This window comes from Augochlora pura, chromosome 3 (assembly GCF_028453695.1).
Source record: "Augochlora pura isolate Apur16 chromosome 3, APUR_v2.2.1, whole genome shotgun sequence".
Lineage (NCBI taxonomy): Eukaryota > Metazoa > Arthropoda > Insecta > Hymenoptera > Halictidae > Augochlora > Augochlora pura.
Window position 1 is genome coordinate 16,840,777 of NC_135774.1, and position 24,303 is coordinate 16,865,079.

The following is a 24,303-nucleotide window of genomic DNA, read 5'->3' on the forward strand; positions in this document are numbered from 1 at the left end:
ACTTAGCATTTTTAGCAAAAAGTGGAACTGTTATTTAAATGAAAATAATTTGGTGTCAGATAGGTGACTGTTCAATTACTCCGTGTAATAACATAATTTATACGAGACATATGCAATAAAACGCTCTCTGCCCTGTACTCTGGAGCAACGCTTGAGGGCAAACGATGTCGGAGAAAGAGATATAAGGCTAGCGATGGAAGACTCTATTTTGTCCTCCTGGTACAGGTATCCTAAGTTTGCATCATTCTGTTGCTGTTAATTTTAGTGGAGTTAATAAGACAATACCTCATCGGGCAATCTCTGTTTTATTTTTACTTCTTTGAGCAATATTAACATGAGTTATTAATATTTCGTGTAAAGTGGAGAATCGCAGCTGTGAGTGAAACACTTTTATTTAGGACAGGATAACAAAACAACTAAACGACCAATCTAATGTTATAATTACTATGATAAATGTATTTAATTATAGTAAAGTAATACATCGTCCATGATATAATAAGTTGAATATTATAATGCATGCTGGAAATGTATGTGGGAAACTCGATCATTTTGCAATACTTCATTATATTCATTTATGCAGATTGTACAATTGTATAATTCGTATTTTTGACATCTAATTATAGTTAAATAAACTCCTGCAAGATCAGTTTCTCTAATATAAAAATGAATGGTGTTGGTGAGCTTTTTCTACGTTTACTTGCTTAATTCTTTATTTTTCTAAAAAATGCATTTTATCCTGTTCATCAATCGATTGTATCGCATGGAATAGGCGTATTCATGAATGGGACTGTGTAACAAAATAAAGTAATACTGGTATTAATATTACTGTATAATGGAATAACGTACTGTAGAATATTCCATATTTCAATTCATTACTTTAACACAATAATAAAAAGCTTCTTACATAGTACAAATATTCTATAGAGTTCTGGTTTCGTAGATTTTCTAGAAATCTATTGTTACGTACGGAAACTTTTCGTACGTTTCTCGGAGACTTTTTCTAGTCTCCCCTTCCTCACTCTCAACCTTTTCATGAGCCATGTGCGAGTACAAAGGGTCTTTCATCGAGGAAAAACATTCGCCCTTTTTCGAACCTCTGCGACTGATTATATAACAATTCCGAGAAGCTAGACATCTGGATCATGTACGCACATCTCTGTTGCCATGTTCGAATTGATTTTAACAGTACAAAAGGGTTACAATTTCGTTCCTCATCGGATAGTATTTTAGAATCTATAGCCGCGTGTGTACCGAGTAAAATCTCACTCAGACTGTTAATTCTGATCTCCTCGGCATTTCTTAGCGCATCACAACGTATACGGAACTTAGGCTATACGAAAATACTTTACATCTAACAGTTATAACGTTCAAATTCATTTGAGTAATATACTATACTTAGTTCTTAATATATCGAGTTAATTTAATTCTTTCGAATCACATACTCTTAACGATTCCAGTTACTAGTATCAAGTCATCCACGTTGCACTTTGGCCACACAGGGTGCATCACTTTAATATGTTATGAGGTTAACTAACAATCCCTAAACCTTTCTCTCTACCTTGTAGATCCAGCCGGTGAAACGAACGTCGGCTTGTCCACAATTAACAAATTCACTCTCTCAAGCAAACGAATCTTCGGTGACTTACGACAGTCTTAGTCCTCGACTAACATTATTCACTTAGATCGTAAAAACTGATTGTATTTTAAACAGGTCAAGAAAATAGTTACAAAATAATAGATTAATAATCTTTAGACGATGGAAAATGAATAGTGAGGATGAAAAAAGCAATCGTAAGGCGTATCGTGTGCTATTATTTGTCTGGCACAAGATCTCAGTCAGGGCCGTTGCTTCGCATAATCGACGACAATGGCGTCATACCATAGATATTCGATTTATTTAGTCTCTAGTGATGACTTTTTCACTCAGAATCACTAACTTCTCGATGCATACGTCAACTTTGAAATTATAGCGTTAAAGAACACCTTTTATACAATAGTACATACCGATTTACCAAACAAATCGATAAATCTTGAATCTAATACAAAAAATTGAATAAAAAAAGTCTGTATTTTTACACTCTTACCTTGTTATCCGTTTGGATGCCGTACTGCATTAATTAAGAACTCTTGAATGTACTAAAGAAAAAAAGATTTAAAGATGTCTCCATTTCGACACTTTTATCTTGTTATTCATTTGGATGCTGTACCCTATTTGATGTGTGAGTATATTTCCGTATCTTGATGGTAAACTGTTTTATCTTGTTATGTACAGTTTTATTTATTGTTAGCTTTCACAGTGAGTAATATATGTACGAAAGATGCAGTGTATAACGAAAGTGGCCAATCAACATGATACACGAAACCTTTATATGAATGCGTATGGAATGGCGCATACATATGAATCGTATCAAAATTGAAGTGCCTCATGAGGCTGAATGAATTAATTTTTATTCATATTTATTTTCATATATATTTATTCATAGCTTTATTCGTAACGAATAATAGTTTACGTTTTCGACAGAGTTTATAATTTTCGACATAAGTTTACACGTCAATTTATAGTTAGAGCTTTAATAAATTTTAAAGCTTTGTTTTCTTTATCTGTAGCTTACGTTGACTTGGCATAGCTGCCTAATAGCTTTCCCGTTCAAGTAAATAAAATGTCTCCTAGATATTTTAGTGGTTCGTCGAATTTCATAATTGAATATCGCTGCTGGAAATGTTCCCCTTGAAAAGTTCAGCGATTTTACGAGCTCATTAGGGAACTACGTTCATCGATAATGCTTGAGTAAATACAGTTGGTTCTTAACGACCTTGGAGCTCGAATTCCTCCGGGCGTCAACGTTTTTACTGTTCCTCCAACGATTGCAATATTTCATACTGTAAAAACACAAATTTTATCGTTATAAATGTCTCTTGTATTTAAACTTCATTACATTTAAACCTTGAATTGACATTATTGACTAAATTGCAATTAACTTTTGTCCTCTTTCAATTGATAATTCAGAAATCTATTTTTATTATTAAGACATCTTCTGAACACTGTAGCTATCAAGCAGTTAAAATGACGCAGTTTTAATTTTCTATAAAAATTACGGTAGTATCTATACTTATTAAAATTTATTGCAACGAATTTTGCATTGAAATACCTCTATGATTTCAATTAATCATATCTAATGCATCATTTCGAACTATTTGGTAGTTCGAAAATACATTACAATTCCAAATTAAACATAAGTTACAGTGTGGAAATACTTGTTTGTTTCAAACAATTGCGGTTTCAAAAAAATTACTTGCTTGTATACTTGTTTTGTACTCGCCTTTCTCGTAGATTATAATATAGATCAATTTAAAGCATTGTTTACGCTTTTACGAAAAATTAAGTATTAAGTCTACCGGAAAGTTCTGTTCGCTAATGTTATTTTATTTGCGACATATATGTTCTTCTCAAAAATGATATGCATAAACCGCCACCACGCTGGCAACAGGGCACAAGTTACGATTATATTAAATTATTATAATTACACAAAAAATATTAGGTGCATACCAAATTTATTGTTTTCTTTCTTTCTAAGAAAGGATAGAATTTTCTGGTAGACCTAATATTTATGAACAACATTGTGGATTCTGTGGTCTCCTGCACAGAAATTTCGGGTTAAGAAACATTTTATATAAAATGTTGCAATCAGTTTTGAGCACCATTTTCAATAACAAAGACGTATGACAATACGTCTTTGGAGATGGTTTGTGGTACCCAAAGATACGCGTACGTATATTTGCTTGTGAGAACGCGGTATCAGACTCTACTAAGCAAACCGTAAAAGAACAATTCGCTCGATTTGCACACCAACGCGTATCTCTGTTTTATCACCTTAAGCGTCATATTTCATTTCTGTAGGAATTTGCGTAACAGTGATACCTCTCGACCTGAAATGATAATCTGAAAATGAGCGGTTTTCGCACTGTGCTTGTTTCGAGTTCTAACCAATTTAAAACTTCCAAAGAAGCAGATTTCTTTGGGAAGTTCTCAGAGTATTTTATTCTCTCTTCGACATTTTGCTTCTTGTTTCAATAATTTACAAATAGTATTTTGACTTTAACGTTTCTGGAGATGTAAGTTAATTATAATCGAATTTTTATCTCTCCCATCTGGATTTTTTTAGCAAAAACTGCAACAGTAGTTCTTCTTTTAATCAAGCTTTAACATTAATGTCGCAAAGAAAATGTCAACGTAAACTTTTCAATTTCTTTAATTGTTGAAAGTGAATACGAATAATTCGATATGATATTTTGTTTTGTTTCCAGGTTATCTTAGATCACTGTGAAAATTGTTTTAAAATAAGTAACAGAATACATCGTAATTATTTTACTTGAAACTCGAGATTAATAGGCCACAGGTCGCGCCATCAATATACTTGGAAATATATTCAAGACAACACATACTGATAATTTAATGAACATCTCATCTCATTTGTAATTAACAATTACTCATTATAATACAAATCTAATCGACTATTGGCCGAAAATGGTGTCGTATATCGACACTAAGATCCGTCGTCGATATTAGACATTGGTTTTGTGGCTAATAGTCGATTATTATCTGCCATCATTGGACGGACAGCATCCTTTTGCATACTGACAGATATTTAAATTTTCCGCCTCTCTATATTTATTAAAATATCAAATTTTACTCAAATATTGACGAGTAGTTTCATAACTTTTGTCAATAATTGAATTAATTACTCTATCGGTTTTCAAATTTGAATTCACGTTGAGAGTGTCGAGACCGTATTGAAACGAAAGTACGATCGACATGTTACAAGCACCCGCACTCAACGCTGCAACGTCAACATCGAAAATAAATCTCGAAATGGAGGAACGACTTGTCGTCGCCGCTGCATACTACATATTACGTGCTAACAATGTGTTTAACCGTAACATCGAGAAACCATGTTAAGATAGTCGGGCCTGTCCCGTATCGTGCAGTAAATTCCATCGTACTGTTCATTATGCCTCGTTAATTGCTACAAGCGAACGTAAAAGTAAACGTCGTGCGTATTCAGTCTGACGATCGTCTAATCCTAACCGTTCGGTTCGTTCACGAGTCATGATCCTGTCTGCGACGAACCACCTTTCAGACAATTACAGTCCGTTAAGTTTTGTAAGAGCGTCGAAACGATATTTGCAAAAGTAATAACTGTTTTTCGAAAATACAAATTCCGTTTTTTTCCGAAGTTCTGATGAAACACATTTGAATACTTGCACTTAATTTAGATGTATCTAAAAACAACGCAAATATTGGATACAATTAAATGAAAAAAACGATAGTCCACTCGTTAAGAAATAGATGATATACATGAGATAAATGGTTGCGATTAATGTTCAATACATTGTGGCACCGTCTCTTTATTTCATTACTACAGTAATTCTTTGTCAGCAATGATCTGCAGATATAACTTTTCAGTGGTTTCTTTTATAATTGTACCGAGTTATTCGCATTAAACTTTTTTAAATGATTAATCATTTCGAATAATGTGAAGATCCCAACATCTTGCTGATTGTTCCAAAGCTTGAACTTTTGTTATTAGAAAGTTATGTTTGTATCAATTCGGTAATATGAATTGTTGAAGTTTCTGTAGAATTTACATTAAATGTTTCCACTATCTTCTAACACTCCGCAACTTATAATTTAAACGCATCAATTATGAATTATCGCTCCGTTGCGACTCCTTGAAATAATAGCACAAACGATACAATAAAAACTAGATAGAATATATAGGAATTGTAGCTATATTTTTTTAACATTATTCTATACAAATTCATTCATGCAAGTACTTTGATGTAATAATCGGCTGTAAACAAAAATGATTATTCAAATGCAGATGTATCTAAAGCAAGACCATACTGATCCATATTGCGTACTCCAATTTGATCACAGTTCCTATTTATGGAACAGTTGGCATCCGTGTTTCACGTTCCGGTGTCCTCATTTGAAACGTGCTTTTCAAACGTGCATTTCAAATGGTGCTTTTTACTGCTTTACTTACATTTTGTTCACATTAAATAAATATTTCAAAGTACATTACGTTATCTAGAAACATCAATTTATCGAACAGTAGTATATATAAACGTATCAAACGAATCGCCTTTAAATTCTAATAAGACAAATGAAAATTTCATAGCCCCTGATAAGTGTTCCATAACAGGTACCTGTACCTTACGTAGGCGAAGAAATCTTTTCAATATTCTCATCAAACGGGTTGTATTTTCAACGAGTACTTTCCTTCTCGTGCTGCCTCGTTCGCCTGTATCACGGCCGATCGGAAATGGTGCGGCCGCGCCCGGTTTGCTAAGTGGCCCTACTGTGACGGCGACGATGACGGTAACGATGACGATGACAGAACGGCCGCCAAAAATTTCGCCCATGCGTTCGAAGCATCACGCGTCGTTCATTATATATCTAAGGCCGTTCCTGTTTTGCTCGCCTGCTTCCAAGAACGTTGCATCGCGTAGCTCAGTCTTTCCTTGACGCTGCTCGAATCCGCGTGAAAATTGAAAATCGAGCTTTTACCGCGATGACGACGATGCGATCGATCGGTTTTGCTGTGGCTTCGGATTTCAATCTACGTATACTATACACGTTCGCTGCATACTTTAATCGCTTTTATCGTCGAACGTGGAGAATCAAACGAGAATGGATATAATGCGATACTTTTGTATACCCCCATGCATTCGTAAGTGTGCGAAACGTTCTGTATTGCTCCCGTATTTCCAACTTTTAATTGGATCAAAGACCTTCTGTCATGTTCCTGAGAAAATGATATACGCCGCGGCGCGTGGATTGTTGGAGAAATATGTATTCGGCCAGGCATAATCGCGGAATAACGGTGAAATTTCAGAAAGTATTTTAATTAAGTTAGTTAATAGTTGAAGAAAGTGTGTGGAAAGTTGCGTGGAAAACTAATACGCTCGAAATCATAATTTACATAATTCTAGGAAGACCAGTGTTGAATGTAGCACGAGGCATGACTCGGTGATGCGTTCATACAAAGGTTATCGTGTTCGCTCGTTTCAAGTATTCGCGTCGGTTTGTTTTATCGAATACATTGCACCGAAGAGATTGTTGTATCGTAAATTCGTTCGAAGCTTTCAGATCGTGAAACATTTGTCATTGTCTTGTTTTACGGCACCCAGAAGAATCAATTAGTTAACAGCAGTTTTATCGAGAACATATCGTTCACCGCGGCGAACGTGCAGTGATTTACGAATTCTTATAATTATTTATTCCCGTTAGAATCTCGGAACGATAGTTCACCCGCAGAATATATTTGTTTGAACGATACAGTTTTTCCATCATAAGTAGGTATATATTTATATAATACAGCATTTAACATGTAATTGCTTTAACAATATTTTGCCTTTATGATTCCATCGCAATATTATTATTTTCTTTATCTTATACGCGTTAAGACAAATTATTTAAAAAAAAAACAGATTATTCAATTGTTGAAATGAAAATAAAATACGAAACAATATGAATATAATAACGATAATGAATCCGTAATGCAAGGACGATAAGAAATGGTTAATAGCTGCTATAAGTAGCACCGCCTAATTTTATATTTCAAAATTGACTACACCGACGGTACATTGTTCAAGCAATTATCTGATATTTACACCATAATCCATGTAATGAAATCTACTAGCAAATGGATAAAACTCATCAGTTCCTCCTCTCTCACTCTTTCGAAGACATATTCTCAATTGATGCATACGTCATCGCCAACGGAACACGATTAATCAAACGGTAATTTTCTTGGACGGGACGAAGGCGATCGAAGAATCGCTCCAAGAAGATCACGTATAAGCTACCCGCGTAGGTACCACGTATACGTTGAGTCATTGGGTATTCATTGAGTATCACGAAGGCCGATAATGATAATCCGTTGGAAGAATGCTGCGGTCTCGCGGCCACAGTTATGCGGAGCAACTGGCCGCATGTCAATTTGTTCTCTGTTGGTCACCCGTTACTGTCGGTGTCGGTGATACTAGGGACCGGGCACATAAGATGATCGCGGAAGCGATGCACTCGTGGAAAGTATACGATATCATCGCGTAAACGAGCAAATTTTATTACGTCTCGCCAGCCTGGGGCGTCTCGCATCGCTTCGATAGAAAATTATAATTAATCCGGCAATGATTACAATGATTACTATAATAAGTTCCCTTTCTCGCTCATTAATAATTCTCCCATTAATTATGATATCAGCTACCGTTAAATTGGACAGCAGTTGGAAAGATACCCTTTCTGTTTCAAGCTGAATGTTTTACGCAGTTCTTAAATACCGAATCTCTTTATTTTTTTCTGCGATTCTAATTTTTTGACAATAACTAAATTTTTGGATATTAAAATTTAACATAACAAATTTATATCATGTTTTTGATAAAGTGGTTTTAATCTGTAACTTACTGGTACATTATCCTCGCCTTAAAATATTAATATTTTGTTATTAACCCTTTTCACTCGAAAGGTGACTCAGAGGCGCCGCTAAAAATTGTTTCGTAACGTGTAAAAGTAATTTTTACATCACCAAAATTTAAAGAGGCACTATTTATAGTGTTGCATGTGCCACAAGACTCGATGTCATACGTATAAAATGCACTAAGTATAAATCGTATAATATGGAAATATTGTGGTGAAACCATTTTGGATTTAGATTTAAAATGTTTCCGCGTGCAAAGGGTGAACTGTTACTTCGATTTGTTTACAAGAAACTGATGTTACCGCACGTGATCCAGGACTGATCAGATTATTCGAAACAATTTTCCGCACCGTTCTTATTGCAGGGCGAGATTCCCATTGGGAAGGAGGTAAATATTTACTCGAATGGAGGGTTCATATTTATCAGGACTCTGTTGAAGAATGATTTAATGCAAACGAGTGAAACTTTTATGAGAATCTCCTGGAATTCAGTGACTTTACAAATCACTGTTCAAAAAAGTGAGAAATCGGTCTCCCAGATTTAGAGAGTAGAACCCTATGTTCTATAAATAGTTCCTATAATACGGGTCCGTACAACTCGGCGCAAAAGTTACGGCTGTGTATAACAAGGAAGAAAGAGCTTGTACAGCACGGTATGTACGAGGCGTTTATATCTACAGGTTTACATTATCTCGGCGCAGCGTTGGTCAAAGAATTGGGTGAAATCACGTTCATGATTAATGATTTCGATCGCTAAATAATCAAGCAATCGTGATTAATGAGTAGCCTAAGCGATCAACGTAAATGCAATCGTTAGTTATGATTAACACAATAATAATTATTCATGTAATGATTACTTTTTCTGATTATGATTGACTAAAAAGTTTGGTATTGTGATAGTCAACAGTAATTTTGAATAGTATAGGAAATCTGCATGTATTTCATGATTCTTACATCCGAACCCAATATCAAGTGACAAAAGAGGCAAATTAACAACTCTTTTGCAATTATAAGTTACTGATTACTGTTTACCAAATGTAATCATAATTATTGACTTCTGAATGACAAAATTATTTCTGCATCACGAAATAAGTCGATTACTGTCCAACTTTGTCATAGTGAAAAAAAGATCACGCGAGAACAGTAGAAAAACGCAGAATAAAAAGAAACTAAACACAGCAGAAGTAAAAGTGTAATTAGGATATTTGAATCTTAAATATTATAGTTGTTTTACATTTTTCGCCATAACTTTTATAAGTTTATTGTATTTTCAAAAGTAGAGAATTCCCCTTTCTTAAACTTACTGTACGATACTTGGCAGAAGTGCTCGAATATCGCGGAAGTTACAAATTGAGGTGAAGTGTACGATCATGCATCGTAACTTTGGCTTCTTATCAAAATCCTGATTTTGTTGCATGCGCGAACTTACGAAAATAAATGCGACAGTGTAATAGCAAAAAATTGAGCAATAAGTAAGACGAAGAAGAATGTACACTAATATATTATAAAATACCAATATTTACTAATGTATAAAATTCCGATATTTACTAATATTTATAGTAATATTTATTATGTTTCCTTGGATATTATACATAAAGGTCGCCGCAGATCAGGCATATCGTCATGAGAGGCTTAACCTTTATACATATGTTCTAAGCCTAATAGTTAATGAGATATTATCTTTAATACGTACATAGTGTCCAAACTTCTGGACTTCTATACAGCGATATAATCTATTTCTCAATGAAAATTGAATGGTCTGTAATGTAAGAGAAATCGTTTCTGCATGGAAAAAATCGATCGGCATCGTAAGTTGTCTTTCGTTCCTTTGTCTCACAATGAATCATACATACATTCATGCGTTGACGACCACATTCTTAAAATTGATACAATTCAGTCTTTGAACTCGAAAGTCCTATTTTATTTGATACGAATTATTATTTGATTTAATAAACTTAGAAAAGTATACATTTGAAAATGTAATATAAATATAAAACGTTTTGTTGATTCATACTACTAATTAATAAGTAGATAATTAATAATTTCATTAATTTGATATACTAATAGAAGTCTCTTTGTGAAAAAGCGTGAGGTGCAATTTTAGTTTCTACGTAAAGAACATCAAATAGTAATTCATGAAATCCGATAGAAACTTAAGGGTCTCGTTGCTCGAATAATCGTATCTTCTCTTCCCAAATTGTCCATTTTTGTTTACAAGGGACAATTGAAAAGAATTTACTATATTCTCACAAAGTTGTAACCAATTTTTAACGCGATCCTGTATAACTCCTTACTGTACTTTGATGTGTCTGATTCATGATGAAAATAATAGATAATCATAAGTAATAATAAGGAATAATAAGAAAATAGTAATATAATAGTAGTATAAATAATAATAAGTAATAACTATTCGATAGATTGATGTTTTTACATAACGTAATGTACTTTGAAATATTTTTTTAATATTTCAATATTTTTTCAATTGAGTAGTAAAGGACGTAACATATCCCCGCGTTTCACATTCACTACCTCAATTTTGGAACACCTGTTTGAAATGTCCATTCCAAAATTGCATATGAAACACGGATGTCGACTGTTCCATAAATAGGAACACTGAACAGATTGAAGTACACAATATGGAACAGTATGCTGCTTAGAAACATCCCTATTCGTATAAGCATTTTTTTTACTGCCGTACAATACTTTTGTACATGAGATTATAAAAAATAATGTTCAGAAATATGAGTTTCAAGAAGAAGTCACAATTGAGCATTGCTTCACAATAGGTGCGTAAACTTCATTTCATTCTTACCGAATAAAGCTCGTTCATACTTCATTTGGAAGTCAGTATACCTTAGATAAATCTGCGAAACTCCTGAAAATTATAGTGGTACTATAGTTATACTTCGCATCCGTATGGCCGAGTCGATAGTAGGTGATCTGAGAAAATTCTTCGAACGTAAAGGAATGAGATATTTCTGTAAATGTTCTGATATTAATACTGTGGTAACAGTTTCCTCCTTGCGAGTAAGTATTTCACGAATGTTTCCATTTCAATCTGTTCTGTCCGCATTCGTCGCGGCCCGAGAGTTTCAAGCATGTGGCATACGGCATACGGGATACGGGTGGTTGAAAGCGGATATTTTATACACGCGTTCGCAAGATTCTTCATCCCGGGATCGTAAAATTCGAAACTCCTGGTTCCGTCCTGCCGAGGACCGAGACAGCTTATTTCGTCACGAAGTAAAAGCTATAGCGTGCAAAGGTGTCACCGAGACGGTTATGAGAGCGGACAGCTTTACGATGCCGAAGCTAAAGGCAGTCCAATCTACTCAAAGGTCGTTAACACAGCCGAAACGACATCAGAAAGGTATTTTTCAGGGATGTTTTGAAAACGCCCTGTAAAACTTTCACGATCGTCAAACTGATTTGTAGAAACGCCTATCGAACGCGGATGATGTAAAATTGTTCTATTTCATAGAATTCCAAGCGAACGGTCACTCGATCATCGAGCGTGCAATTACCATGGAAACTCAAGTAATGACTCGTGCACGCAGAGCTTGATAGTCCTAATTGTGCATTTATATCACTATAAAAGTCTCGATGCGACTTAATGAAAGCTCATTACATAATTAATGGAGTATATGTAGTTTTATACTATCATATTATATATTCAATCTTTGAATTTTTTAAATTATTCTTCATTATTCAGTTCAGGATGCTTCGAGCTCAATTGCACAATTTTTTAAACACGAATTAAAAGACTCGTGTCCTACTATATTTTCTAAGATCGTATATTTTTCAATATCTTTAAATATAAAACTTTGCGAATACCTAATATCCGATTTATAACTTGTCTCATTTTTAATACCGGTTATTCGATTTTATAAAAATAAAATAGACGTGAAAATGTAATTTGTGATTAAAACGGAATTGCAAAAATTAATGTCTCTAGATTTAGACAAGCATTTTAAATGTAGAGCATTGACATGCTCATAAAAAATTAACTGTTAAATACAGAACTCTAGGTGGATGTTTTAAAATTATTTGGCTTTCTGGTCATAGTGGTTGCTAAGGAAATCTTCAAAGTAAAACAGCCTTTTATCTCTTTCCCAAATGAAATACAACGACGGCGCAGCAGTGCCAGTTGTAAACTGTTCTGCGGATTACCAAGGATTACCATAGTATTTTTCGTTGCCATTTTACGGTCTCCACTTTACACCTCCTCATAATTTCAAACTTCTCTCGTTACACTTCTGTGTTACTTCTTTTATTACACTTTCTAACTTCGTAGCTAGACTATTTTTTTCTCCGTTTTATGCGACGTGTATTCTAAGATTTCTCATACAAAGAAGTTAATTCTATCCTCTTTAGAATGAACGTGAGTTTGTATACTGATTAGTTGTTGATTCAACAATCGATTAATTCGAGATGTTACTTCGAAGTGTAAAATTGAAAATAACATTACACTTCTGCTTCGTTTTTGTAAAATTTCCAACGTTATATTCATCAAATTTTGGATACGATTTTTAGATAACACGTTTTACGGTCGATATATTTCCATAGGAATATTTTTAGTACGCAAACTTCTTTGATCTTAAAATTGTGACACGTGTACGTACAGACATTCGAGAAAAAGATTTCTGTATAAAATTCTGTATTTCTAAAATTGTATTTCTAATTCACTTTTTAGCAGATATTTAATTTTCTATATTTTTATTATTTCATACTTCACCTAAAAATAAAATATCAATAAAGTATTCATCTAGAGGTAGAGCAACATATTTCTTCGTCTTTTTTGTTTGTTGTCTACCCTGACCTCGGTATTCCATTGCTTTTTATAAAATGAGAAATAAAAATCTGTTTATCTAAGTCGCCATGATTGTTCATTGCCATCGTAATTGAAAGTTGTTGAACAATCGTAAAATCGCTCCAAAAAGATGCGATTCGTTACAAAGAAATATAGTATCAACAATGATCGTTGATTACCATAGAAGGAAACTTGAATGCAACAATCAGTGACGGAACACTGAATGCGAGAGAACCCCAATTCGCGAATTGGTCGCTCATTGCAAAATAACACTCCGGCCGGCTATGTCTGGTTTGTCGGCTAAACAAATTGCTCTGAAATTGACGAAGAGAATCGGCGATCAATTTGTCGCTGATGTCGCTCTGTTTTCCGCCAGGCTTACCAAGGAGCGCGAACGCTGACGTAACTCGGTTAATTGACACAGTTTTTGATACGAACGATACGTGTGCTCCACTGGGTCAACGTTCGTTCCTTATTAACGCCGATTAACACCAGCGTATAAACGTTTACTAATGACGTCAGTGTTTTTGTACGCGGAACGATTCATAATCGTCCCAGCGGACTGTTTACTCGAAGCATCCAGAGCTGCGATAACTGACCAACTCCAAAATTGATCTCTCTGACTCATTTCTAAGCAGCCCGCGCCACAGAACTCGCGCATGATATTAGAGCAATCTATTCTAATCTGAACCGTTGCATTTTTACATGTCAATCTCGACCGCTTACTGTGAACACTCTTATCTTAACTGTAGAACTCCTATGGGGCGTGGCGTCATCGAGCACATAATTTGAACAATAATCAATTAACGCTAAACCTACCGAGGTCTAGAAGCGACTAACAAACGATTAGGTATTAATAATTGCAAAACAGAACTTATTCAGATTTCCCTCAATTTTTATAATAGCGTGTATCTGAGTAAAGAAATATATTTAACAATTTTTAACGCACCCATCATTTGACTGGTGATAGTAGGTTCAGCCTTAAACTGGTTTCCTTTTTGAAACATATTTTCAAACAATTATTTATCGCCGAACGCTGAAAAAATCAGCACTTTTAAATTCTTTTTATTTTATGTAAATAAAATCTATTTAATATTTCATTAACGGACTTACCGACGCGGCGGGTCCTTCCCGAGTTTTATGGTGAGAAAATGGTTGCATTAATTAAGTACAGTTTTGTAATCTTTTTACAAGAAAATCAGGCTACTTTGCAGTGATTTTTTGCACGCGCTTTTAACAGGATTCGAAATCAAGGGTTTAATGAAGTTAATAAAAATTAGTTCTGATGTATCAGTAATCTTTTAATTTTGTTACACAATCTTTTGAATTCTATTTAATATTCATTGCACTCGAAATTCGTTAGGAAACTCGGGAATTGGACTGCAATGTTACTGCAATAATATATTATTGTTTTTACGCGTGTTAACAGTAAAAAATAATGTGATCTGCAGAAATACTTTGCAACATATCTTAAAATGTTACGACAAAACTTCAAAATTACCGATAGAAAACACCAGTCCATTATCATTTTATATTTTTATTGTAACTTTTAAATAGAGAATTTAAAAGCCAATGTTCATATCACAGTTTTTTCTATTTATACTTAAAGAGTATGCTGGTAATGTTTTGCAGAAAAACTAGGAGAGCACACACACGTGCGCGCGCCCACACGCAGTGCAATTAACACTTTACCGACCGGTTATTTGGCAGTAAACATTTTTACATTCTCGTAACACTAGCGTTATACAATATATATTTGATTTACTTTATTTATTTTGTTTTTGTTTTATCTATTTTATTTATTTTATGTTTGTTCTATATATTTTATTCATCGCGAAACGTACCTATCGTTTAAAAAATTATATTACAATACGGATGGTTCAATGTAACACTTTTATCTCAGTAATAGATAACAAATTATTGGTTGGCTTATAGAATGTCGATTTGTAGGCTACCGGTCGGTAAAGTATTAACATTTGTCATTCAACGCTGTTGTTTAAATTATTGTTGTACACCCATACTGTACGTAAAAAGACTACTAAAATGTATTGTATTATTAACATAGAATCGATCCATCGATTTCTCATCCGGGTTCCAAACAGGCCCGCGGTATTTTCCATTAATTTTTTGTTGGTCAGCCTCGTTGTGGCAGGTGACGTTATCGACAATTAATTATTCATGCAGCGAACGCGCAAGGATGCTTGGAAATCATTGAAATTTCCACGGCGTATGGTTCATGGAAATCGACAGTGGAAAGGAAAGCATATTTATTTTCATTCGCGGATATTGCAAGCTACACCGCGAAAGTGGACGTAAGAAACGGTTATCGGCTGATACTCGTAATTAAACAGTTTACCACCATATATGATCCTGAACGTAATGGCGCAGATATCTGTGATTGATCATGCAGAATTATTAACTCTACGACCGAACGCCGCTTAACCGGACAATCATTAAATCATATTGATTGGAAAAATTGTGGTAATCTTTGTGTGTCGGGAAACAATTTCGAAAATGAAAATGATACAAACCACTATAATTTATCAAGAATATATAAATTTTGTACCAGTAATTCATATGTCGTAAACAAGTACACACGTATGTTTAGATCGCAACTATTATCGTAAAATAACTAGCAACATTTCGCACACACTTAGTTTAAATCTACGCAGAAGTCTTGTAGAACTCGTGTCAAGACCAATTCAATGACCTGTTATACAGTGACCTTCGGATAAAATTAACGTAAAAACAAATGAAATCAATGAAGCAATACTGGTTTAGATGTTCCACAATTCGGATCGTTGCAATGTTAATTAAAGCATTCTTCAACAAAAATATATCGGCTCTTTGATTTCGATTCTTTTTACGTCAAGGTCTTATAGTACAACAGGTAATTGAATTTATCTTGACACGAGATACATAATATAAAATAACACCCTGTATACAGGGTGTCCCGGAAATCGTAGTACAACCGGGTAGGGAGTGATTCTACATAAAAAAAGAAGGAAATATTTTGGTATAACAATTTTTAATTCGGTGCTCCGTTTTCGTGATAATTGACTTCAAAATTCGTTCAACTTGTAAACGATTTAATACAATTTGCTTGTCGTGTATTATTAATCAAGTCAAGTGTCGTGCTCGTGTATAGCAAGTTTATACATGAATGATATAATTTGCATATAGCAAATGTTACACATTTGAAACATAAGATTACTGAGGTATTCGAAAAATTAAAAAGCGATAACAACTTACAATCTGTCCAGATGTCATTAATTCATCGTGCAAAGCACGACACTTGACTTGATTAATAATACACGACAAGCAAATTGTATTAAATCGTTTACAAGTTGAACGAACTTTGAAATCGATTATCACGTAAACGGAGCACCGGATGAAAAAATTGTTATACCAAAATATTTCCTTCTTTTTTTATGTAGAATCACTCCCTGCCCGGTTATACTACTATATTTCCGGGACACTCTGTATAAATTTTCAAAGAAAGATTTGCTTTGAGATGAAACTGTTCCGGCCGATACGCTGCAGTTCATCAATTTTTCGAAGTTTGATTCGGATCTCTTCAATTAAGTTTCGGAACGGCGCGTCTATCCGCGCGATTGATTTATCGAATGAAGAAACGAAGATTCATTTGGATCGAGGCGCAATCCGCGACTCGCGATCCGCGGATTGCAGCGAAACGTTTTAATTGGAATACAGGGAAATGAAATACGAGACGCAGAAAGAGAGAGAGAGAGAGAGAGAGAGAGAGAAAGAGAGTATGCGAATGACATTTCCTTTCTCGTGCTGGCCGGATGTGGGTTCATACGGGCGTTCGTACGAGTTCGACGTTGCAATTAGGTCAAGGCGTTTAATTACGCGACGAAGACTCTATCGGTGTTCCAAATATTGAGATCGGGAACAGCAAATCAGAGCCGCCGGAACACTATTGGTCCGACCACTCTCTCATCTCGGTTTTAGATTTCTTCCTATTTTTGGAAGTCGCCACAATGAACTTGAAGCGATAAGGAAGCAAAGAGCCGACCCAATCACGTTTGCTTTAGAAAGCGAAACGTACTGTTATAAACATTGATTGACGAGTCAGTTAAATTGACTAAATATCTTCCTATTGACATCACCCTTTCATTTTTTCAAAATTGGATTGAGATGTTAGACGATTAGTTTTCTAGAGAATGCGTGTACAAATATGTTTTTATGATCGCAATTGGTTGAGATGAAAAATGAAAATTAAGAAATGACATTTTTCCCACTGTTTTATGAGAACGAAAATTTAAAAGATACATTTTGTAGTATTTAAATACATCCTGAAAATTTCATTGGAATCGATTTTTAGAATTAGATTAAGCAGATTAGAAAAAGAGAAATTAAGAAAAAGAAGATTTTGTTTAAAATCAGGGTTGATACGATAGTGTGAATTGCTAAATTTTACGAAATGCTTAGAATGCGAATTCTATGTTGCGCACTATTGGAGGGTTAAGAGATTAAATAAAGAGTATATTCACCATTGTCAAAAGTCACTAAGTGAATGATGCATATTTAAAAGGGTGAAACGGTATTTGTGCTTGCGAAGAACAATTTTCGATCTACAGTAAAACTTTGATTATCCGAACTAATGACAGCGACACAAATGTTCAGGTAACAACACAGTTCCTTAGTTACTTTGCCAAACGTAATCCTTGTTCATTTATACGATAAATCTATCTAATCTTAAATACGAAAACTAGAAGTTGTAAAATTCTCCGATTACGAACATTTCCGAGAGGTGTCGTTTCATGATCCTGAAAATTGGCAGCATTCACACTGAAAATTCGTTGTATTTTCTTATGGTCATTCCAAACTAGCGTTAAAGTCGAAACGAACTTTCGAATATTTGGTAACCTTCTAATAACCTCTGATCGTTCCATGTTTCTCGTGCAAGAGCCGATGTTTTCAACGAAGAGAGTTGAGGCAATTAACGTTTTCCAGGAATAACGCAGGATCAGAAGGTTCCGACGGATCCAAATCAGACGTTTTACGCAGAAATGTAATTGCAAACTGCATCGTTAGGGTTGATTACCGGGTAAAAAGCATCGGGAATCGTGCGAACGCGGCTGGGACACCAGGAGACAGTCCGCGAGGCGTAGACATTCGTCTGGCAAAAAACGGGAATACGCGATGTAACAAGGCCGGGACAATATAAAGACGGAGCGAAAGAGTTGCCGGGTGCTGGCACTGACAGATATGAGTTTATTTACAGAAACGGTTTTAGTACGACGACGAGAAACGCGTCAGGTACACATTGCGCACCGCGTCCGGTCCTCCGCATATAGAACATCCGCTGCAGCACAAACGCGTGCACGCACATGCACATGCATACGCCAGCGAACGCGCGCAAAACATGCGAGGAGATGCACTTTTATGCGCTCGGTACTCGCTCGTACACGCTTCGGCCAGTTACGATCGCTGGAAGAATCGAGGTTAATATAAAGGCTGTTGGAAAAGGGGTCTAATATTTTAAGAATATGTTAAAAAAAACTAAGTTAAAAGTGCCTATGATGTGACATTATGAAACAACGTGGCATAAATAATATATTGGGATGTTCGGAAAGTAATTTCGTTTTTTCTTGTGATAATGAAAGACAATTTTTGTATAATAAACAAATATTTTATTAGATTTCATATTGGATATTCTGTTCCCAATACCTTTTGCCATCTTTCTGGTAGTGGCATGATTCCACGCTCATAAAATGTTTGGTCTTTACTGGCAAAAAACTGATCGAGGTGGTTTTTCACCTCCTCATTCGAAGTGAAGGTTCTACCGTCTAAAAAATTTTTGCAGTGATCGGAACATATAATAATCCGAAGGTGCAAGATCTGGAGAATATGGTGGGTGGGACATTGTATCCCACTCAAGCTGTAAAAGTTTTTGGCGAGTGATCAAACTTGTATGAGGTCTCGCATTATCTTGATGGAACACTACACCTTTTTTGTTGATTAATTCTGGCCTTTTCTGTTAAAGTGCATCGTTCACTTTGTCCAGCTGATGACAGTAGACTTCCGAATTAATTGTTGTGTTATCCGATAAAAGCTCAAAAAAAAAAACGATTCTTTTAAAATCCCACCAAACAGACAGCATCACCCTTTTTGATGGGTACTGACTTTGGAAATGCTTTGAGTCGGTTCATCTTCTTTGCTCCATGATCTCTTGCGTTTGACATTGTTATATACAACCCATTTTTTGTCCCCAGTAATGATGGGCTTCAAAAATGGATAATTTTCGTGACGTTTGAGAAGTGAATAAGTCAACGCAACGACACAAATTTCTCTCCGTGAAAACATGGGGAACCCATATATCGAGCCTTGAGGTTAAACCCAGGCCTTTCAAGTGGCCATAAACAATTGGATTTGATAAATTTAATCTCTCACTGATCTCACGCGTTGTTATTCTCCGATTTGCATCAACTAATGCCTTTAACATGACTTTATCAGCTTCAACCGGCCTTCCAGAACGTGGTGCATCTTCGACATCAAAATTGCCAGATCGAAATTTTGCAAACCATTCCTGGCACTGGCGTACTGTCAACACATCTTCTCCATACACATCGGTTAATTTCTTTCTGGCTTGAATAGCACTTTTACCTTTTCTATAATACAAAAGTAAAATATGACAAAAATGCTGCTTATTGTACTCCATATTTAAAAGGGCACCAACCATAAACTACTGTGTAGAATCAATTGGACTTCTTCACACACAAGCCTTGTTTTTTGTAGAAAAAGACTACATTACTTTCCGAACAACCCTATAATAAAAACAATAGATAGAGCATATGAAAGTAAATGTAAAAATTCTGTCCATACTTTTAAATATTGTTCTTTATAATTACATTCATACAAATATATGCATACTGTTCCACATTGTGCACTTCAATTTGTTCGCTGTCCCTATTTATAGAACAGTTGACATCCGTGTTTCGTATTCAATATTCTTATTTCGGAACAAGTGTTTGGCACTGAATATGGTGTTCTATAATACGTACACTATACGTACACCTACCAATTTTTATTATGAATGCATAAAATGACCACCTTGTGTGGTCTGTGGACACCTGCAGAGTGTATTAGATAGGATTCCCTCGAAAAGTATGAGTGCGATGACTTGTATGACACGCTGATCACGATTAACCGCACCGTCATTGCCATTGCCCCCTGGTGCAAGCAATAAGGGCTAAAATTATCTGTTTTTATAACGCTAGTTTCACCAAGTAAATATTTATGGATATTATCATATTTCATTTTCACTTATAGTTTATCATCTAAAGTTTACGAAAAATTACTTTAAATAAATACATTACCTCGTGTTTCGATTTGTAACTTATTCAGGTTACCGCCATTTCCCCATTTTCAATTACGTAAACGGGAACGTTTAGAAAAAGAAGAACTGTTAAATCAATTTAAACAAACTAAAATAAACAATTACATGCTAATATTTGCTCTTAGCAATCTTATGGTTCTGTAATGGTTAAGACTAGACACTTCGCAGGAAAATTCTTTTAAAAGTTTTGAGACTAACGTTATCATTCAAATAGTTGTGGTGAAAGAAAGAACACGTGTTCGGTAAGGTATTGCTGTTTTAAAAATATTTCGTAAATAAATTTTCAACCTCGATGTTTTACCACGTTCATTTCCGAACGAATGCGAAAGCCACGGCGAACACGTGCACGGATACCGCACCGCAGCAGTCGACTGACTCGTGGCGTGGAAGCTTCGTTAAACGTAATCGGTTCCACCGAATACGGTAACCGCTTAATAAAGATTCATTGGACGTCGTCATTGGCGAAGACCAAGTGACAAGGGTGGCTATATCGAGATATTTCACCTCGATGGCACTCTCGATTGCCTTTTCAGCAATTCGAGTCCTGGAAACGGACGCCACACTCCGTGATGTATATATGAGAACACTTTTTAATAATCGTTGCAAATGTATTATTCATTGTATTCAAGATAATAAGCGTTTTAACACTTTGACCGCCACGTAAAAATCTCATAGAAATGCATCGAATTAAAGTATTTTATTTAGTCGAATTTCAATTGAAAATCATGTTGTACAGTGTCAATTACTTTTTCGATATTCTTGCATTTCGCGGTTCCTAATAAAAAAAAAATAAATCGTCAATTTACACATAAAACTTTCCTTTTTTATAAGTTTTTAATCCGACAGCAGGGAAATTGGGACAGGCTCGGCCCCAACGGAGCCGAGTGTTAAAAGAGTAATTTCCAGAGGCACGACGAGAAAGGAAACCGATTCGAATATTCGACTTTCTTCCGATCTGTGAAGAAATTTTGCTTCGCGACAACGAAAGCGAAGCGGCAGCCCCGTTAAATGTATGTAGCAGCAGGGACGGTGACGTTATCGCATCGCGTAACACTTGTTTCAGCGAACATTTCACGGAGTCGTTGCAAACAGGCGGTACCGTTTGTTAGTCGTCGTCTGCGCGACGACCATTCCTCTGTCTCGTTCCTCGGGATCTCCTTTCGCTGGCCCAGCTCGCGCTCTTCACTTTTTTCCGCGTTTCTGACGTCTCCTTTTCCAGCTCTACACGCGACGATGCGACGACGGGTTTCAACGCCGGCCCGACGCTACGCGACATGGTCGTAAGCGCCTCCGCTGCCTACGCGTGCTTCTTACTGCTCGTGTTATTGCCAATTAAATGCAGAGAGGAGCCCGCATGAAGATGCAGTTAAAGTCAAATCATAATTTGAAAGAAAGACGGTGAAAGCGAACAGCGCTGGCAGCATCGTGCCACGCCAATATTCCGCTTGTTCGGCTATTCCGGATGATCGCTGTCGATAAAAAGTAGATACATAGACGGATACTTTTAATAGTTTTTTTCTTATCGCGACGATGTTATAAGACACTGCACGCGTGTATAAAACCGTACAAACTTAGGCTAGATGTACAGTCCACATGTGTTCGTCCACTTCCATCACACTCGTTGTCATTGCACGTATAGATAAAGGCAAGAAAATTTGCAGACGAAATGCGAAGTAAAAATACTGAAACGAAGTTTCAGTTCTGCGAAATAAGATGACGTTTTACCGTACTCCTAAGTACGCGTGAAAACAGTCAAGAGAAGCTGGCTAATGAAATAAACTCTAATAAAAAATGGATTTTAATATCGGGAAATAAAAAGAATGACTTGAAGGAAACTAAAAATGCTTGAAACAGAAAACAATTAGAAAATAGCATCAGTCTACGTTTAGAAGAATGTCAGAGGTAATACCAAATAAAAGTGATTGAACAAAGTATTAACGTACGATGTACATTACTTGCAAGTTCTATGATTTTGAATAGAAGTTAATTACGTCCGAAAACACAGAAAATATTTGTTTAATATAAATTTATAAATCTATATCTGCATATATCATAAGTATAAATATAATAATAAGACTGTTTATATAGGGAGCAACAAATTAATCTTCAATACGTCATAGCGTAAATTGGTATGATTTTGTGTGAATACGTAATGTTTTGTTAGCAAGATTGTCATAGCATGGAGTAAAGAAACTACCAATGTTATATGGAAGGACATATAATTTATTCTACATTTATGACTACTTTTTACTACTCTGTAATTTATGTTTACTACCTACTGTATGGAGATGGTTAGATGTCTGGCAGAACAACGCAGAGACAAATGGGGAATTTAATTGTAGGTCTCACTGCTAGACTCTGCCTGTCGTATGTTTCATTTCGCTAATATTATTCATTGATATTAGTTAATATTTCAGTGAGTAACGAAAGTATGTATATGTCCAGTAACCAATCTGATCCACATTTCCTTGCTCACAATCAGCTATCTTTTCATCTCCGCACAGTACATTGCTCTTTGCTTCCTTGATTTTACACATTCCTCATTGTTCTTACCCACTCTCGCGTATTCAGTTTACTCGATCTCGGATGACACTCGTCGTCCTCATTCCAATTTTATCTCTTTAACCTGCCTAAATCATTTCATTTTTTAACGTCCTTCTATCTCTTCTTATATCTTCACATTACTTCTCTCATTTCTTCTCTCTTATCCAATCCCTGATCCGTGGTCTATTTTCTCAACATTACTGTCCTGTTTCTTTCACCTAATACTCTCGTTGAAAGTATAAGATTTAAAACTTTTGGATTTTGTAATATAGAATTATAAATGTTTCGAGGTCAAATTCTCGGATGCAGCTTTATCGATGCCAACAGATTTCATTTTTTACGTAAGCGAAAGTAAAAAGCAACCGCACACATCTCATGGTAATTCGAAGTGCATACTTTCAACAAAAATTATTCTGTTCAGTTTTATGTTAACATTGTTATGCATTATTTTATTTAGAAAAACAAGTGAAACGATTTCTCGTTTTATAATTGAGTAAATATTTTCGTAAATAATTTTTTTAAATATTTTCCAAGGGAATTATTTAGAACACATTTTTGACAAAATATGTTAGAAGAATGTCCACATTTTAACGTTAAGACGTAAATAAATTATCGGAAAAATAGGTATGAAAGTCAATATTTCTAATTCCTGTATTTAACTGTTTATTCTACTGTTTCACTTTAATCTGGAGTCTATTTTCCGTACTTAAATGATGAATAAAATATACATGGTAAATAAGAAATCATAGTATGTTTCAAAAGATAGTTATCATACGCGACAAGACGAGTAGAAACTCTAAAATACTAAATTTTTATTCAAAGCTCTGCCATCGAGAGAATAAAATTTGAATATTTGTTGGGCGCGTGCACAGTTGAACAACTTCCGACTAAACACAGGTGCTCGTATCGATCGATGATTATTTTATACGCGACAATAAACAAAAACTGAGGAATAAAATATTCTTGCCCGCGACTGCCTTTTTCGAAACAAGAAACGCGTTCGAATGTGATATAACAACGTAAGCTGTAAAGTGAATTTTGTTTGGAAATAGAATTTGAAGAGGAAAACCGTATAATAGTGCATATAGAATTGAATTGTTT

The 24,303-nt window shown here is 35.2% G+C and overlaps 1 protein-coding gene across 2 annotated transcripts in view; it reads left to right on the forward strand.

The window, feature by feature from the left end:
• LOC144478768 (uncharacterized) overlaps positions 1-24,303 on the forward strand; it is a 148,566-nt gene that overhangs the window by 26,337 nt on the left and 97,926 nt on the right. The window contains exon 1 of one of the 2 annotated variants that reach the window (XM_078197005.1): positions 6,680-6,734. The exons of the other annotated variant lie outside the window; for it this stretch is intronic. Within the exon in view, the coding sequence (XP_078053131.1) occupies positions 6,695-6,734 (40 nt within the window). The 5' untranslated portion in view covers positions 6,680-6,694. Of the gene's footprint in view, positions 1-6,679; positions 6,735-24,303 lie in introns of those variants that run through there. 2 annotated transcript variants of the gene reach the window in all.